Here is a 15188-nt window from a genome sequence, read left to right on the forward strand (position 1 = left end):
CTGTCTTTAAAGTCCCCTCAGGTAAGCAGTACCAGCGGCAGTTCCTCGGAAGCTGATGACGAGGAGGCAGACGGCGAGAGTAGTGGGGAACCCCCGGGAGCCCCGAAGGAGGACACAGCTCTAGGGAATGGGAGCCCCAGGGAAGAGGAAAGTAAAGTGGACAGCCCACCCCCGTCTTACCCAGCGCCGCAGGTATGGCTTTATCTCCTTGAGCTTGGCTTGGCCCAGGCTGTCGTTTCCGTGTCTGGTTTCTCTGAACATGAGTGCTACTGAACACAAAACCGAGGCCACTTGCAAATAAGCAAGCGTGACTTGTACTCTCGCTTGATTCTTGCTCCTCATTCCGGAATCTGTTCCGGAACCTGTAATGTCATCTTGATTTTGCCCCACAGCGTGGGTCCAGGTAGTTAGGCGTCATGGAGGTTTTTTGTTTGTGTGGAAGCAAAAGAGGGTCATGTTGTTGAGGTTTTTGTGTTTTTTTGTTGTTTTTTTAATAAAATGAAAGAGTGGAATGTTAAAATTTCAAAAAAATGTTGGTTTTGTAAGGGAGCTTTTTTTTCTGGTAGCAATCTTCTGTTAACAAAAGGTGAGGATATTTTGCCAGACTGTCATTTTTTTCTTAGAGACCCTGGTTTTATAATAGATGCTCAAGCAGTTCTTAAAGGAAGAACACGTGAAGGCCAAGGCCGATTAAACCATTGTAACAGGTAGTGCGGTCTGCAGGAGAGGGGACACTGGAAGGGGTGCCCTGGGAAGTCTGCCCCACTCCCTCCCCTTGGCCAGGTCCAGGACCTGCTCCCCCCAGCCCCCGGCCACCCCAGCCCCTGGTCCCCCCGGCCGCCCCAGCCCCTGGCACCCCCAGCCCTGCTCACCCCCAGCCCCAGCGCACCCCGAACCCCTGCTCCCCCCAGCCCCTGCTCACCCCAGTCCCTGGTCCCCCCAGCCCCTGCTCACCCCAGTCCCACGTCCCCCCCAGCCCCTACTCACCCCCATCCCTCCAGCCCCTGCTCCCCCCATCCCCTGCTCACCCCCATCCCCCTAGCCCCCCAGCCCCCCAGCCCCTGCTCACCCCCAGCCCCCCAGCCCCCCCAGCCCCCCCTCCCCCCCAGCCCCCCAGCCCCCCAGCCCCTGCTCCCCCCAGCCCCCCAGCCCCCGGCCCCAAGAACCAGACTGACTGACTGTGTGTCCTCCCAGCATTCGTTTGTGCAGATACAAGCATTCTCCTCTATTGACGAGAAAGGCCCACCCTGACACTCAGCCCCCACCCCGCCCAGCCGCGCGTCCTGACCAGCTTGGTTGGCGCTCCCTTCCTTGTGCTCTGCTGCTGGCCTCCCTGTGTCCCACTGTGGAGACGGGCCCTAGTTATGTGGTGTTTTGTTTCCAGTCTGCTGATGGACACTTGTGTTGGCCTCCTTTCATTTTCCCATCGTACAGTCTCCTGTGAGTGACCTCACGTGTCTGACGTCTCACCCGTAGACGGTTTTGTCCCCAGGAGGGTCACCAGCAGTGGCTTTCTCCGGTCAGAGTGTGGTGGCCTCCTGCGGCCACAGGGGAGTTTTGAGCTCTTGCCAATCTGATAGATGAGAAATAGCAACCCTGTGAGGTTTCAGTTTTTATTTCATTTTTGATGCACAAAGTTAAGCTTTTTGTCATATATATTTAAGGGCTCTGTGGGCTGTCTCCTTTTCTATCTAGTGTTTGGGTTTAAGAGTTCTTTAAACAAGTCCTTTATCAAGTATGTGATCCACAAATATTTTCTTTTGGTCTGTGGTATGTCTATTAGTTTTTTTTTTTTTACAGTGTTTTTGAAAAGCAAAAGTTACTGATTTTGATGCATTCCAGTTTATCAGCTTTTTCTTTCATGAATCATGCTTTTGATGCCATATCCAAAAAACTTTTACCTAATACAAAACTGTTTTCCTCTCAAAGGTTTGTAATTTTAGCTCTTGCTTAGGTTTGTGGTCCCCTCAGCTCAGTTTTGCTAATGGTCTGAGGTGAGGGTCGTGTTTGATGCCCAGCGGGCACAGTGCCGTTTGTCAAAAAGACCATCCTCTCCCCTGCTGAATTGCATTGGCCACTTGTTGAAAATCAGTTGACTGTGAATGTGCAGATTCGTGTCCGTGCTCCGTGTCTTGCTGCTTTGATCTCTGCGTCCATAAACCCATGTTCTGCTTGACTGTTTGCTTTATGGTAAGTTTGGAGATCAGGCAGGATCTGCCTTAACTCTTGTTGGGCCTTTTTCAGAATTGTTTAAGCTGTTCAAAGTCCTTTGCGTTTCCATCTATGTTTTTTTCCAGGTGTGAAAGTGAAAGTGGTTCAGTTGTGTCCGCTTCTTTGTGACCTCACGGACTATACAGGCCAGAATACTGGAGTGGGTAGCCGTTCCCTTCTCCGGGGGATCTTCCCAACCCAGGGATGGAACCCAGGTCTCCTGCGTTGCAGGCAGATCCTTTACCAGCTGAGACACCAGAGAACACTCAGTTGGAATGTTAAGTTTCTTAGAATTAATTTTTTTTAGGGTGTAGTTGTTCTGTAATGTTGTGTTAGTTTCGTATACATTTCATTTTACTATTTTTGGGTGGGGTTCGCACCTCATGGCTTATAGGATCTTAGTTCCCTGACCAGGCATTGAACCTGGGCAATGGCAGTGAAAGTGCCGAGTCCTGACCACTGGACCACCAGGGAACTCCCCCCATAGACATTTTAGGGACAACTTGTTACCTTCTACAAAAGACCTGCTTGGATTTTAATAGAGGTTGTATTGAATTCTTGAATATTTGGTAAAATTCATCACCAAAACCCTCTGGGCCTAATCTTTTATTTGTGGGGTGATAAGGATCAATTTTGGGAAAACAGTCTTATGAAAATTGCACATGCTGTTTCTTTCCATTTGTTTAGGTCATCTTTAATTTCTCTCTGCAATTTTTAAAAATTTCTAGTCTGTGTCTCACGTTTATTCTGAAGTTTTTAGATGTTTTTTGATTCTATACGAAAGGTATTTTCTAATCTTGGTTTTCTTTCTCATTTCTTTAATATTTATTTATTTGGCTGTGCTGGGTTTAGTGGCAGCACGTGGGATCTTCCATCTTCCTTGCGGCACGCAGAATCTTTAGTTGCGGCGTGAAAACTCTTAGTTGAGCCTATGGGATCTAGTCCCCTGACCAGGGTTGGGACTCGGGCGCCCCCTGCATCGGAAGCACGGAGTCTTAGCCACCGAACCACAAGGGAAGTCCCTGATTTCGATTTTCAACTGATTGTTGGTAATATATAGAAATACAGTCAATTCTTATGTATTGATTTTGAATTCTGCAGCTTTGCTAATAAACTTGTTTGTTCTAGAGTGGTTGAGGTTTTATGGGTTTGTTTTTGGGTTTTTTTGGTAGATTACTTTGGGTTTTATACACGCAAAATCGTGTTGTCTGTGAGTGAGCAGTTTTACTTCTTCCTTGATGGTCTGGATTCTTTTAATCTCCTACTCTTGCTTTATTGAGCTAGCTAGGACCTCTAGCACAGCATTGAACAGAAGTGGTGCAAGCAGACATCTCTGCCTGTTCCTAGTCTTGCGGGGGCAGTGGTGAATCTTTGACCAGTAAAATATGATGGTAGCTGTCGGTTTTTCTTAGATGTCCTTTGTCAAGCTGAGGAAATTCTGTCCTACTCCTAGGTTTGTTTGGGTATTTTTTGAGAATTTTATCGTGAATATTCATTGCGTTTTTAAGATGCCTTTTCTCCGTCTCTGCGACGTCCCTGTGGTTTTCATCCTTTGTTCTGTTACCAGGTTGTATCTCATCAAGGGGTTTAAACCAATCTTGTGTTCCTGGGATAAATCCCGCCTGGTCATGGCATATAGTCTTTTTTTTTTTAAAATATATGTTGCTTGATTGGTTTGCTAATGTCTTGTTAGGATTTCTGCATCTACATTAATGAAAGATACTGGTCTGTTGTCTATCTTTATGATGTCTTTGAAACTCACCGTTAAAAAAACTTAAGATCATGGCATCCAGTCCCATCACTTCATGGCAAATAGAAGGGGGAAAAGTGAAAGCAGTGACAGGTTTTTATTTTGGGGGGCTCCAGAATCACTGCAGATGGTGACTGCAGCCATGAAATTAAAAGATTCAGAGAGTCAGACATGACTTAGCTACTGAGCAGCAGCAGCAACAGTGATGTCTCCGCCTCAGAGAATGAGCCGGGAGTGTTTGTTCTGCCTGTATTTTCTGAAGGGATTTGTCTGAGACTGATATTTCTTAAATATTTGAGGAATTCACCAGTGAAATCCCATGGACCTGGTCTTTTTTTGTGGGAAAATTACTAATTCAAATTTTGTTTACTTGATACAGGTCTATTCAGATTTTTTATTTCTTCTTGGATTGAGTTTAATGATTTATGTCTTTTTAGGAATTTATCCATTTCATCTAAGTTGTCTAATTTGATGTCTTATGGTTGTTTATTATCCCTTTTTAGTTCTGTGGAGTCCGTGGTAATATTAATTCCTAATTTGGGTAATTGTTTACTCCTTTATAACTTCCTCAGTCAGTCTGGCTAATATTTTTGTAAATAGACCATTTTTTGTTTTTTTGGGTTTTTTTTTTTTTCTTTCTGTTTTTCTCTTTTCTGTTTCATTGATTTCTGTTCTGATCTCCATTATTTTTTTCTATATTCTTGGGGTTAATTTTTTCTTTTTTAGCTTCTTAAATTTAAAGCCGAGATTACTGATTTTAGAGCTTCCAAATTTATTAAGACTTGTTTTATGGCCTAACATGTGGTCTAACCTAGATGTGCACTTGAAAATTGTGTTCTGCCCCTCTTAGGTGGAATGTCCTATAAATGAAAGTTCAGTCAAATTGATAGCATTATGCAAGTCTTCCGTATCCTTACTGATTTTCTATCTAATTCTAAAAATTACTGAAAGAGACATATTGATGTCTCAAAAGTTATAACTTTTGGATTATCTATCTCCTTTTTAAAATCTGCCAGTTTTTGATTCATGCATTTTGGGACAGTGTTGTTGAATGTATATCCATGTAATTATTGTTCTGCCTCCCTAATATATTGGCCCTTTTGTCACTGTGAAATATCTCCCTGCTGATATTTCTTATCTTAGACTATTTTCTCTAATATTAATATAGCCATTCCAGCTGTCTTCAGGTTACTGTGTGTATGTTTTATAAATTTTTATCCTTTTAATTCTAGCTTCTTTGTGTCGTCTTCTTCCAGCCTTTTAGCTTGATCTTATGTTTTCATTCTGTCCTCCGTCAGTTTCTGCCTTTTGTTTGGAATGCCTCATTTACACTTAACGTCACTGTTGAGGGTACTCACAGCTGCCATTTCGCTGGCCATTTCTCTGTCTCATGTTCTTGTACCTCTGTCTCTACTTCCTTTTTTCATACCAAACAAAATTTTAGTGTACCATTTTTAATTCTGCTATTGATTCTTGAATTATATTATTTTTGTTTTGTTTTTTAGTTAGTTTTTAAAGGGTGTGGGGAGTTGGGAATAGGAAGAGCCCTGGGCAAGAAAGCTAGATTCCTTCTGTTCTTAAGTAGAAGTTTAGCAGATGTGCATGAATAAGCGCTTCTCAGTATGTTTTCCGTTTGGTTGATTCCAGAGCCTCAGAGTGATGGCCTTTGACATTGCGTTCAGTTTTGCACTTGTTTTGAGGGAGAAGAGTCACCGACTGCTTCATTCCGCCTTAGCCGGAAGGCCCGTCTCTGGTGCACTCTGAAGAACCTCTGTGTAGCCATCCGTTAAGCAGTGTGCGCCCAGCGGAGTGTGGCACCAGTGGTCTCGTGGTCCTTGGTCCCAGCTCCCTCTCTCCACTCTGCCATCTTGCAGTCCCCGCGGCCCTGCTCAGACAGGCGCGGGATGCAGACGGGTGAGGCTGCCGCCCCGGCAGACGCCCGGCTGGGGTGAGGTGCGCACGCCTTGTCTCTCCAGGCCTCTTCAGTCCCAGTCCTGGGGGCCCTCGCTCACCTCGCGAGGAGGGACCCGTCTGCCCGGGGTGTCAGGACGGGCCCCGCTGCCTCTGTATTTGCTGTGTGGCTGATTCTCGTTCAGTCCATGTCATTCTTTGTTTCCCTAAATACTCAGGACTCACTCACTAAACGCTCTTTTATTTTTCCTTTCCCTTTAGGCAGAACAAGCTCCAAACACCTGTGAGTGTCATGTTTGTAAACAAGAGGCGTCTGGGTTAACGCCGTCAGCAATGACCGCTGGCGCCCTGCCTCCCGGCCACCAGTTTCTGAGCCCTGAGAAGCCCGCGCACCCCGCTCTGCACCTGTACCCCCACATCCACGGACATGTGCCCTTGCACGCCGTCCCGCACCTGCCTCGCCCTCTCATCCACCCCACCTTGTACACAGCGCCCCCCTTCACACACAGTAAGGTGAGTGGGCAGGAAGGGCCGGGGCGCTCACACGTCGCTCAGACCTTGAGCAGAGCGTGTTTAAGCAGACAGACCCGTAAAGTGGCGGCCTGTGTGACCACGCTCACGGGAGGGTCTGCAGCGTTTCCTTTTACTGTAATATCTCCACCTCCTGGGGTTTGGAGCCTTTGCTCTTGTGAAAACAATCATGAGAGCCACAGTTCACTCCTTTGGAACTGACCACGTTGTGAAGAGGTTGTCACGTGGCGCTGGCGTCATGGGTTGAGCTGGGGGCCACAGGGCCTCTGCCGGCCCAGAGAGCAGCTCAGTTCTCCAGCTTTTCGGGGCCTGGCGGTGGTGGGGAGGATAGCTTGAAAGCAGCAAGAGCCCCCTGACACTGGCTGGGCTCCACGGGGTCTTACGTGGCTGTCCTCTGAGCATGACGCTGAGGACTGTTATGTAGAAAGGCACGGGCTTGAAGGAGGGACCCTGGGCACCGTGCGGCGGAGGCTCCTGTGTCGGCAGGTGAGCGAGGGGCCGGGGGCCGCCGGGCGGGCCTGGGAGGACAGAGGGTGACGGCCGGGAGGGGCGGCACACACTGCTCCTCATCAGTGAGCCTGAGGCCCGTGCTGAGCGCCTTAGACTTTGCAGTGAGCTGGTTAGGCTTGTTTCATTATTCCTACCTTAGATAACTTTGCCTTGCTAGCTACTTTGAACTTACTTTAATTGACTTGCATCATAACTTTTAATTTTTTATCAGTTATTCTGGCTAATGTTATTAGGTCTAATCAGTCAAAAATGGAACTCTCCCCAAACTATACTAATAGACAGTGATTCTCTGCTGCGAAGAAAGGGAGCATGAGGTGCGAGGGGGACTCCCTCAGACTGCACGCCACCCTCGCTGGGGTTTGCTGTCTGTCTGCTGGGGGCGGGCACCAGGTGGGATTGCTGGTTTATTATAGAGTGTCCTCAGCTTGTTATGTTCTGTGATAATAAGTGCTTGGTAACCACTCAAATTTATGCCTGAATTTTATTAGGTTGATTACTGCTTCTCCGATAACCCAGTTAGTAAAGAATCTGCCTGCAATGCGGGAGACCCCAGTTCGATTCCTGGGTCGGGAAGATCCCCTGGTGAGGGGATAAGCTACCCACCCCAGTATTCCTGGGCTTCCCTTGTGGCTCAGCTGGTAAAGAATCTGCCTGCAGTGTAGGAGACCTGTGTCCAATCCCTGGGTTGGGAAGATCCCCTGGAGAAGGGAAAGGCTACCCACTCCAGTATTTTGGCCCGGAGAATCCATGGTCTATAGTCCATGGGGTCACAAAGAGTCGGATATGACTGAGCGGCTTTCACTCTCACTCACTGCTGAGCTCAAACACATAATGACACTTTTGTTAGTCGGGTGATTTTAAGTAGCATATTCATGTATATATTCAAGGCCAGGGTGTTTGTATGGTCCGCCCAATCCTTCACCCTTTTCCTCAGGTGAGCATATGAGTTTGGGAGCTGTTTGCTCCCTGTTCTTACCTAAATAGAGCTCCATTTCCTAGTCCTAGGGAACCACCTGGAGAAGAGGGTGTAGAATGTTCTCTCATGTGTTTGTGCTGGTGTAAACTATTCAAGAATTAGTTCCTAAAAATCTTCAAGTAAACTAGTGAAATTTATTATTCCTAGTCTAATTAAAACTGATTTTTCCCCTGGGTTTTGGCCTTTTCTCAGGATGTTACCGGCAGTGTATAGAAGGATAAAGGGGAGGAAGCATCATCTATCTGTGTTGCAGTCTGTTACCACTGAACTGTAATCCAGTAGATAGATGAGAAAGATTCATGGGTCGAAAATGCAGAGGGGCAGCTATTAAGCTGTATTTTAATTACTCACTGTTAGTGTCAAGATCAGTCACTGATAGAATTAAAATACACTAGCTGGGTGCCATTTTTATTTGGAAAAATGAGATGCATTTGACAGAATACTTCACTTGTACCTGGTATAAGAACGTTTCTCCACATAGTCCTGCGCTGTCACCTAACCAGGCTTTGCAGAGTTGGCGTGTGTCATTCGAGCTAGTTTGGCTTAGGTGAGCGCTGTGGCCGCATCTGTACCTGAATGCACAGAGTGTCCCCAGCCCTGCAGGAGCTGCTGCAGAGGGGCTCAGCTATAGTGGAAGGGCACGGTCATCCTCAGCTCCGTCAGAGCAGGCTTCTCAGCGAGATGACTCCCTCTCGCAGGCAGGGGGCAGCCCAAGTGTGGGCAGCCATGCCTGCTGAGGCTCTTCTGACCAGCTTCTGTTCCTGTGTCATCAGGGCTTTTAGGAATTTCTGCTCTGGTTAGTTGTTGCCTTTAAGACTATGTCACTCTAGTTGTAATTCTTTTAATTCATACTTTTGCCATTGTGGGTAAATAGTACCTAAAACCCTTGGAATGGTTACTGTTAAAATTTTATTTTCTTGAAATTAGAGAGACTTAAAGACTATTTCCATTTTCAGAAGTCTTCATTACCACTGATATGTTTATAATTTGTATGTTGAGTAATGTTACTTAAAAATTAAAAGTAGTTTGCAGAAGGTAAATACAGTGATGAAATACTGAAGAAAAAAATTAAAACTAAGTGACAGGGAATCTAGTTTCCAAATATTTGGGAGTCCTTTAGCTATCTTTCTGTTACTGATTTCTACTTCAATTCCTTTCTGGTCTGAGAGCGAACACTGTATTCCTAGTCTTTCAAGTTCGCTTTGTGGCCCAGGGTGTGGTCTGTCTTGGCAGATGCTCTGTGTTCCTTAAGACGGATGGTAATCTGCTGTTCTGTGTGCAGCAAGCAGCGGCCGGTTGGCAGGGCTGAGTCCAGGTGTGTCCTCACTGGCCCCCGCTGCCCCTGTGCCTTGCTGATGAGGACGGTGGAGGTCCGCAGCTCGCAGTGGATCTGCCCGCTCTCCTGCAGGCCTGGCAGGCTTCGCCTCACGTAGTTTGATGCTCTTCTGTTAGCTGCTTGTGTGTCTGGGATGCTCATGTGTCCTGGAGGGTCGGCCCTTTAACCACTAGGCAGTGGCCTGCTTTATCCCTGGTATCACCCCGCGCTCTGAGGTCTGGCCTGTCTGCAGGCGGCGGCGCCTCCGCCCTCGCCGAGTGCTACCTGGGGTAGCTTCCCTCTGCTGCTCACAGCAGGTGTCTTGTCGACAGGCATCCTTGGATCTTGGGGCTTTGGGGGCTGGAGGAAGCTTCTTGTTGTTTAGTATATTCTGATAATCTCTGTATTTTCATTGGTGTATTTATTCCATTCAGTTTGATTTTTTTATGTGTTTAGATGAATACCCATGTTTGTAACTATTTTCTATTTGTTGCCAGAGGCTTCTTTTGCTGCAGTCTCTACTTTGATTTGAACATTTTCTGATTCGTTTTGTTTCCTCTTGGCGTATCAGTTACACTCTGTCCCCGTTCTAGCACTTGCATCAGAAGGTACTTTCTGACGAAGCTCGGGCCGTTCCAGCACCACCGCCCACTCTGCGTGCGCCTGAGCTGCTTGGCCCACCTCCTCCCTCATGTGCCCTGTGACGCTGCGGCCGTCATCTCCATTCATCCAGTGTCAATCCCCTGGGACGCTGTTACAGTTATTACTGCAAAGGGTTTCTTTTTTTAGATTAATTAACAGAAAAATAAGAGATTTTATTTTACTTGTGTTTATTCCTTTTCCATTGCTCTTTCTTTCTTTATGTAGATCCAAGTTTCTGACCTATATTGTGTTCCTTCTTCCTGAAGAAAATCTTTTAACATTTCTTGCAGGGCAGTTCTGCTGGCGATGCGTTCCCTCAGTGTTTGTTTGTCTGAGGAAGTCTTTATTTCTCCTTCACTTTTGAAGGATAATTTCGCTGGATACAGAATTCTGTATCCAGGTTGGTGGTTTTTCTCTTTTTTCCTTTGAACACTTAAAACATGCTTAACCCCACTCTCTTCCTGCTTGCGCAGTTTAGGTGGGATGTCTTCTGTGACTGTGTCCCTTCCTCTGTAGGACAGGGTTTTCTTCCCCTCATCCCGCCCCCAGGCTGCTTACAGGATTCTGTCTTTGGTTTCCTACAGCTGGAATGTGATGAGCCCGGGTGGGGTCTCGGGGGGGGGTCTTGCTGGTGCCCTCTGAGCCTCCTGGCCTGCTCTGGCGTCAGTTGTGAGTTGGGACTTCCTTGGCCATCACTCCTCCAGGTCTCCTTCCTGCCTGCTCTGCTCCTCCAGAGCATAACATCTTTTGAGAAGGCCCCAAATTCTTGGACATTCTGTTATTTTTTCTTTTGTTATTGTTGGTGCTGTTTTTTGGAGGATTTTGTTTGTTTGCATTCTTATTTCTCTTCATGTCTCAGTTTGGAAAGCTTCTCTTGCACTTGGAGGCTCACTGATTCCCATCTTGGCTGTGTTCAGTCTGCCGAGTCTTGGTTTTTCCCTCCGCGTTTTTTGTTTCTAGCATTTCTTTTTTATTCTTTATTACAGTCTCTCTGCTCACGTTACCAATTAGTTTTTGCATGCTGGCTGCATTTCCTGTCAGAACCCAGAGCACACGAGAAGTTCCAGGTTGCCTGTCTGCCTCATGGTTCTTCCTGTCCACCGCTCTGCTGTCTTCCAGAACCTCTGACCAGACCTCCTCATCCTGCTCTTCGTACCCGTGGTCCCTCCCAGCCTGATCCTCTTCTATTCTGGGAACTTCTTTTTGGATCACTCTTCCAGTTTGATGGTTCTCTAGTTGTGTCTAACCTACTCAAGTTTGAGTTTTTAATCCTACTTGTAATTCTTATTTCTAAGCTTTATTTTCAAATGTGTTAGAAACTTTTTATATTCTCTCGTTCCTCGATCACCTTTTCTTTCATTTTTCCTTTCTGTGAGCATTTCACACATAGTTACCCTATGTTTGGATGAAGCTGTGAGGCTCTAACCTTTTTTTTAATCGTGAGGTCACGTTTGCTCAGCAGACCCTGAATAGGGGTGCTTCCTCGAGAGGGGATTCCGCTTGCTGGCGTGAAGGTGCTGCTGGCACGCTGACCCCCGGACCCCCCAGCTCCCCTTGTCTCTGGACCTCCTCCCGTGGGGCGCTGGGGCCACCCCCTCATCTCTGTGCCATGGTGCACACGCCCCCAGGGTGGCCGTCCCTTCCTGCACCTCCACTGGGGCCTGTTTCTCTTGCCGTGATCTAACCAGCTCCTTGTGAACGGCTTCCCTTGCCTTCTCTGTAGCTCAGTACCTGGTTATAGAGGTGTCCGGTGCCGCTTACCTGGGAGGTGGAGCGGCATGGCCCCCTGACGGACAAAACCCAAGGAGAGTGGGGGGGACTCTGCACCTGAGAGAGAAGCGCCCACGGCGCCTGCTCCTCCTCCCCAAGGAGGGGCGCCTGCTGCTCGCCGCCACTGGCCCGGGCCGTGCTCGAGGCGCCCAGCTTTAAGTGCTGTGTCCTTCCCGTCTGGAAACCGTGTCAAGAAGCCGTTGCCCCCTCAGGACGGGGCCGGAGCGCAGGTGGAGCGCTGTCTCGGGCTCTCCGCAGGGGCACGGGGTGATCTGGGAAGGGTCGGTGAGCTCAGTGCACTGAGGGAGCTGGTGACGTGCCTCGCACACGGCTGTGGGCGTGCACACCCCTCACCCCTCACTGGGCTACGTGTGTGCACCCTGTGGACGTGGCTCGCAGAGTTACACGTGGAACAAGTGTGAGTTCAGTTGGAGTTGGAGGAAGGGAAAGGCCGTGTGGGGAAGAGGGACATACACTGATTGCCATTTGCAGGTCGTGGCGTGACTTGTGACCTGTGTTCATTTCAGAGTTCAGTCCTTCTGAGCTGAGAAATAGCAAAAGGAAGGCAGTGCCTTTGCCTCCTCCCCCTGCCAGGAGCACTGAGGAGCCTTTGCGGAGAAGCCCAGTGAGGAGCGCCTCGCACCGCCGCTCTCTGGGTGCTCGCCGGCCCTTCTGTTCGGGCGCTGGGTGTTGGTGGCAGGTGCCGCGCGTGTGGGGCTCCGTCCACTGCTCCCCGGGCTCTGTGCTCGGGGCAGGACAGGCTGGGTCTCACGACTGCTGCGTAAATTCAGAAGTGTGCTTGGCTGAAGTCATCAATTAGTGTGTCTGGACTTACAGTTAGAGCAGAATTGTGCTTTCCTGTGAATCAGTTTTGTCTCAAAGTAACATGTCAGAACTTCTATGAATTGAAGCCATATGGATTTGTATAAAGATTGAAATCAGTGTTGTAATAGCGTTATCCACATGTGCTTAAATCATCACTGTTTTTATGGAAGTATGGCCCCCAAATGGTCTAGGTGACAGTTGCCTCTTCTTTTCCTGAAGGAAGCCCTTAGCTCTGGAGGTTGGCAGGCCTCTTGTGCAGACGCCTTCCCTCAGGTGCAGCTTGTTTGTTGCAGACCCCTGCTCCCCTTGGTGTCCACCCTGGACCTCCTGTTTTGCACGGGTGGTCTTCTGAACCAGACAGACAGTGTCACTAGCTCACGTCTCCAGTGTAACAGCGCCGTGGCCACAGGCCTTACTCCACTCAGCATTTGCTGAGCGCCAGGTGGTGCCAGGTGAAGGAAAACAGGACTCCCAGCCCTTGCTTTCAGAGGTCTCGTCGTCTAAAGAGAAGACAAAACCCTGATCAAATGTCAAAACTCGGAACGCTGTGACGTACTTGGATAGAAATTGTAGATGCAGTGTAGACAGATGGCCCTGAGGGGAGACCCCCGCCCCGGAGCCTGTGGGTGGGCCTGCAGAGAGGTGACACAGGGCAGAGCGCTGATGGCTGAGCAGAAACCGGAGAGACGTGGGTGGTGTGGTCCAGCCGTCAGCCAGACGCTCTCGGGGAGAAGTCGGCAGCGCTCGCTGTCCCCGGGCTCTCGAGGGGCTCGCGAGCGCGCAGTGTGTTTCTGCGTCTTGAGCCGGCCGGCCTGACTGCAGGGACTCCCACCTGCTGGCGGGCTCTGCCACGTCCCGAGGCCTTCAGGACTGAGACTTCCCATTTGATCGTGACTCGTCGTCCGTCCCTGCTCAGTGGAGCAGCTCGCAGCTGTCCCTTCTCCATGGAGACTGACACCTGTTGAGAGTCTCCTTGTCCTTGCCCTTTGCCCCTGAGACGTCCACGGCAGGTCAGCTGGTCAGGCTCCTGCTGCGGTGCTGGGTGTCCAGTCTGCCGTTTCCTCCCGCTGTCAAGTCCCGAGTCTGCTCCAGCCTCACCCTCCACCTTCATCTGCCTGAGCCCGTTGAGGGTCGGTGGTGTGCTAAGCTGCTCAGCTGTCCGAGCAGAAGGACCCCACCCCCACCCCTGGCCCTGTGGGAGGGCAGCAGCACCTTGGGCTGGGGGTGGGGTTGCTGGCTTGTGTCTAGGAAGACCCCCCCTTAGCGCTCAGGAAATGCTTCCTTTGGGCCAGGCGACAATACTCGATGTGTACTGTCTGGTTTAATTCTTACCACGTCCCCTGTAGGTAGGTGTTTCCAAACTACAGATGAGAAAACTAAAGCACAAAAACACTGAGTAATTTGCCTGCGGTCACACAGCTAGCAGAGGGTGAGCCAGCCCGTGAACCCCTTAGACCGTGCAGCCCAGAGGCTGGGACAGGTCGGGACTTCGGTCCAGCTCCGTCCCTGCCGCAGTGTCTCTGGGAGCGGGGCCACAGACCCTCCCCTCTTCCCTACCCCGCCAGCGCTCCACATCCCCGTCCGTACTAACCGCTCCCCATGTCATTCTTGTCCCCGGCTCCTCCCCCAGAGTGCCGCAGACCCACTTCTGCACTCAGCTGACCAGACCATCTCACCCTGCTGCCTAGAACCTTCTGCACCCCCCAGCCCCCCAGGATAGAAGGCACACGGGCATGTCTCCGTGGACCCCCCAGCCCACTGGGTTGACTCCCTTGTGTCTGGACGCCAGCCGGCCCTGTGCTCTGGCTCATCCCTTCCCCCCTCTGCCCCGTCCAGCCCCTGGGGTTCTGCTCCTGGGGGTCCTCCCCAGCCCCCACCCCAACCCCCCCGGGGCTGAGCGTGCTCACTGCTCACGTCTGTGTCCCCGGGGGTATTCCCGTGCACACCTGGGGTGGGGGATGGCGTGTGCTGGTGTCAGCGAGTTGCGGGCGCGGCAGGGCCAGGCTCCAGGTGTAACCCCCCGGACACTGCTGTAACTCGAGGCGAGGGCGATGCCCCACCAGTAGGTTGGACATGAGTCTTGATTCCGACAGTGGTGAGCGCTGACAGGGAGAATCCTGGGCTCATGGACTCGCTGGGGCGGGCCACCGCAGCCTGGGCGTGGGGGGGGTGAGGGGGCAGTGGCGGCCTCTCCAGGGCGCAGCAGCTCGGCTGTGGCGGGAGGATCAGCCAGGCCAGCAGGGTTGTGAGCTGCAGTTCAGACATCCTTAGGAGGTGGACGCCGTGAACCGCGCTGTGGGCCGGGCAGTAGCCTGAAGTCTGGGGGCAGAGGGAAGACTGTGTGTCCAGAGGCTGGTGAGCAGGACAGGGCCGGCCACACCACGCTCGGGCCTTGGTTCTACGTCAGGGGGTGGGGAGCCACTGGCCCAGCCTGAGCACAGAGTGACATACTCACTCTCACGTCCCATGGGCCCGCTCCGGCCGCGCCGAGGGAGGGGTGTCGGGCAGGGGCGCGGCTGCAGGCAGAGGGGGCAGGACGCCCAGGCGTGCAGGGGGCAGCTGACGGCCAGTCACCGCAGAAACGTTTGGGCAGGGCTCTCCTTCCACACCCTGAGAGGGCGGGCTCAGCTCAGTGTCGAGCCCGTCTGTCCTCACACTTGTGCCCGTGGCCCAGGTGTGAGGGAGCGGGGCAGAGCTGACCCCCTTATCAGTGGCTCCACAGGGACTTCTGACCGGCGATTTTTAAA

General features: G+C 50.6%; 1 protein-coding gene and 1 non-coding gene across 4 annotated transcripts in view; one reads left to right on the top strand and one right to left on the bottom strand.

Annotated features, from left to right (window-relative positions):
• FAM193A (family with sequence similarity 193 member A) overlaps window positions 1–15188 on the top strand; it is a 148195-nt gene that overhangs the window by 108667 nt on the left and 24340 nt on the right. For 2 of the 3 annotated variants that reach the window (XM_043906007.1, XM_043906005.1), the window contains 2 exons: window positions 13–192; window positions 6134–6385. In XM_043906007.1, the coding sequence (XP_043761942.1) occupies window positions 13–192; window positions 6134–6385 (432 nt within the window). The remainder of the gene's footprint in view (window positions 1–12; window positions 193–6133; window positions 6386–15188) is intronic. The other variant, XM_043906006.1, reaches the window with a different exon arrangement.
• On the bottom strand, window positions 2614–2685 carry TRNAE-UUC. The gene has a single exon. It is a non-coding gene; the product is annotated as a tRNA-Glu (tRNA).

The sequence above is a fragment of the Cervus elaphus genome, chromosome 6 (assembly GCF_910594005.1).
Source record: "Cervus elaphus chromosome 6, mCerEla1.1, whole genome shotgun sequence".
NCBI lineage: Eukaryota > Metazoa > Chordata > Mammalia > Artiodactyla > Cervidae > Cervus > Cervus elaphus.